At 39.2% G+C, this 3,557-nt stretch overlaps 1 protein-coding gene across 1 annotated transcript in view; it reads right to left on the reverse strand.

Moving 5' to 3' along the window:
* Window positions 1-600: 600 nt before the first annotated feature.
* LOC104524287 (mastermind-like protein 3) overlaps window positions 601-3,557 on the reverse strand; it is a gene marked incomplete at its 3' end in the record, with an annotated part of 8,778 nt that continues 5,821 nt past the window's right edge. Inside the window, exons 3-4 of the mRNA XM_010167105.2 lie at window positions 971-983; window positions 601-656 (exon numbers count right to left, since the gene is read on the reverse strand). Coding sequence (XP_010165407.2) covers window positions 601-656; window positions 971-983 — 69 coding nt within the window. The remainder of the gene's footprint in view (window positions 657-970; window positions 984-3,557) is intronic.

Below are 3,557 nucleotides of genomic sequence, written 5' to 3' on the forward strand. Positions count from 1 at the left end.
TGGTGACTTCAAAATAGGGGACATTTAATATACACTTTGTGCAGTCAGTAATACAATTTTTTTGCTTCTAAAAGTAATATAGGACAATTTCTTTACAGATGAGAATAACTCACGCTCTGAATCTTCAAGAAACTAGACAAGAAGCAAATTGCACAACAATGCATTTTAAAATTTGGACAAGTGGAGAGGTTTCTAAGAACTAGAGATTTACCACTACAACTGTGATATTTAAAAGGAGGAAAAGACAGGTTATTCTGACACACTCTCCAGCAAAACAATGGAACAATTGGTTTCAGTTCTCTACCAGCGATGACTCAGAGGATAAAACAGGAATACCAGTCAGCAAGGTTTCAGGAAAGTAGGTTTCACCAAAGACATCTATGGTTTTCTTACGGTAAGATGATTGGTTCAGTAGGGGCATGGAAGCAGTGTTCTTATACTTCAAATTTGCAAGGCTCAGACTAGAGAAAAAATTTAGTATTGCAGAAAAATATTTACCATATGGAATTAACAAAGTGTGTATGAAGTTAAAAAGTACACACCCACAGGTCACAAAACAAAGACAAGCCAAACAAGCCAACAAGCCAAATAACAACAAGCCAAAATTTGTTGCTTAGGATTATGCCAGGGAGATCTGATCTTCGCCAAGTGCTGTCCAACATTTGTTTCTAGTGATTTATGCTAACATGACCTCCTTCCCAACAAAATGGGCAGATGACAGCAGGAACAGTAAGAAGGCCAGCCTACTGTTTACAAATTGCCTTGTGAGATGGTCAGAATCTACCCAAGTACATTTCGATTACCCATCTGTCCTCAAGAGTCTCTGGGAGACTGACATCTGGGGAGCAAATCTGGGCATTTGTAAAAGGCAGGCACTGCATCTGAATAGCAGGACAAACCTTTGGTGGAAAACAGTGGCTACGAGTCAAACACAGCATAGATGGGCATTCATGACATCTCTGTAGGCTGTTCGGCAAGTGGTTCTCAAAGTCTCAGTCATTATTTGCATTCCAGCTTGTCTCGCCTAAAATCTGGCAAGACAGCTGTGTTTCTGCCACACTTCCAGTCTGTAGACTTTCTTCTTTACTTTCAGGTAGGCTTTTAAAAAAGGCCAAATCCTAGAACATCAACAATCTCTTTTTGTCACTATCTCAAAGATAACCTTTAAAAAAGTATAAAATCTCTTTTACAATTCCAGTAAGAAACACACCTTTTCACTTAGGAAGGACAAACAATTATATTTTGGAAATTTTCTCTGGACCCAGATCTCCCTTTATCCTTCACATGCAAAGCCAGACCGAGCAGATGACACATCTTGAATTTGTAAGATTAAAACAAAAGACAGAAAAGAGAATCTGAAGATATTCTTCCAGTATGGTGTCATTTCTCCTCTTCATTCACGTCCCTCCAATTTTAAACAACTTAACTAGTGGTTTCAATAGGAACTGTAATTGTAGCATCCTTGCAATCCCATGCAGGCAAAGAGCTACAGTCTAGTTTTATTTTTCTTACACCCACAGAGAATTCTGTTTTGTTTTGACCTGTCATTACTCTCTCTCACTCACTTGGCTCCAAACATCAAATTCTCTCTCAGCCATTCAACAATATTCTGTTGGACTGCTTTTTTTCTCTTACCATTACACATACATATTGAACAGTTGGAGCCAAGAAAAGGCACAATTAACATTTCTGAAATTTTCCAAAGAAAATGCTTTCACTTTTCCCCAATTTGAAATTACTTTTTGGTTTAAAGAAAAAAGGAAAAAATAAAATAAAAGAAAAAAGTACCTCTCATAAGACCTTACATACACTTCGGAAACTAAATGGAACATTTTAGGTTAAACAAAGCTCTAATTTTTGAGAGAGAGAATGTGGGTTTAGACTTGCTTGCTTTTATTTCTTAAATCACATAAAAAGCCTAAACAAAACCCCTGTTGCATCTTGGTGTGAAACCAATTTATTTTATTATCACATGGGAACCAGAATAGCAGAGGACCTCTAGCCCTCAAATACCTAACAAGTTACCAGCCCCAGCGAAAATCTGCACTTGCTGGTTTAGCTTATAGCTGCAGATAAGCAAGAATGAAAGAACCACCCAGGAGAAGCAAGAGGCTAAAGGGCAATACCTGCCATGTCCGCACAAACTACCAACTGGTTTTAGGGCAGATGAGGGTATTGGAGGCAAGGCAAAGAGCAGGGATTGCTGAGTACAAGCCTGACCAAGTGGAGAACAGTCAGGCACGAGAGAACACTAGGAGCAGGACAGAGCCTTGCTGAAAGTAGATGGGTAGAAATTCAAACATGGTTTTTGCTGAATAGAGATGGGTCAGGATCTGACCATCACTTTAACAGTCAGTTCAACAAAAAGTGGTCTGAAGCTTGCTTACCTGCAAGCTAAGCCTGGGAAAATCCCCGACTAAAAATCCAAACCAGTATCTGCTTTGTGGAAAAATAGACAAATATCTCATCCAGTGCTCCTCTGAAGAGAACAAGCTACAGTATAAAATAGATGACATTGTGGTTCGGGGCATATGGGTCATTCAGCAATATTGTGACAGGAGCTACAAGCACGGTGCCGGTACCAGTCCTGGATCTGCACAGCAAACCAAAGGTCTAACACGTAGTTTCAACACCAACAGTGTAGAAAGCCTTTACAGAAATCCTGCTTTTGTTGGATATTAGCTTTGCTAGCTAAGCTGCTAATTTAGCACTCTGCATGTCCAACCACTCACATGGATATCGAGCCGCATGGCTTCCTCTCTCGTTGCTTGCCTCTCAAGACCAGCAAGCCCAGGACACAAGCCCAGAGCACCAGCACTGACATGTTAATAGGACTGTCACAGGCAACTGACCTCCACAGAACATTTGCAAGGTCCCAGCTGGACTGAAAAAATGGTGTCTCTCTCTTAAGGACCCTCAACAACTGGAGCAATGAGTGCATGTAAAAAACCTACTTATAAACACCCGAAGTACCTTAGGCACAGATGGGAACAGATTTAATTAGTGTATTGCAGTACATGTATGCACATAACTAGCCATATTTGAATTTTACAGCAGTACACAGAAAATAAGACCAGGCGTTTTTGTACAGGTCTGACATTCCCTAAATCATCTTTTGGTTCTGAAATATGCCCTTGTAATAGTCACCTGACAGAAATACATGGTCAGTGCTAATCATGAGATGCAATAGCTAGAATTTTTTTCCCCTTAAATGCCATTTGTTAAATCCTCATGATTATTTAACACACATTTTTACAATTCTGTATCGAAGACCAAAACTACAATGAAAGTAGAAACTATAAACTGACTGAAAGATACATTCACTTTACATTCATAAATGCATGAAGAGTGCAATCTCCTTAGTTTCCATATATGATCCAGCAAGTCTGACCATCTGCATCGTGCAATAAATGGTAGAATCAGATAATCTGCATCAGTCTGGATTTAACTCAACAATATCAACATATTGTTCTTATCACCTGTGCAAAAACAATCAGTTTCCACCAAGCACATCTCACAATAATAAGTTTTCTAACTTTCCACAGAAAAATGCTTCA

Source organism: Antrostomus carolinensis, unplaced genomic scaffold (genome assembly GCF_000700745.2).
Source record: "Antrostomus carolinensis isolate BGI_N321 unplaced genomic scaffold, ASM70074v2 scaffold7874, whole genome shotgun sequence".
Classification (NCBI taxonomy): domain Eukaryota; kingdom Metazoa; phylum Chordata; class Aves; order Caprimulgiformes; family Caprimulgidae; genus Antrostomus; species Antrostomus carolinensis.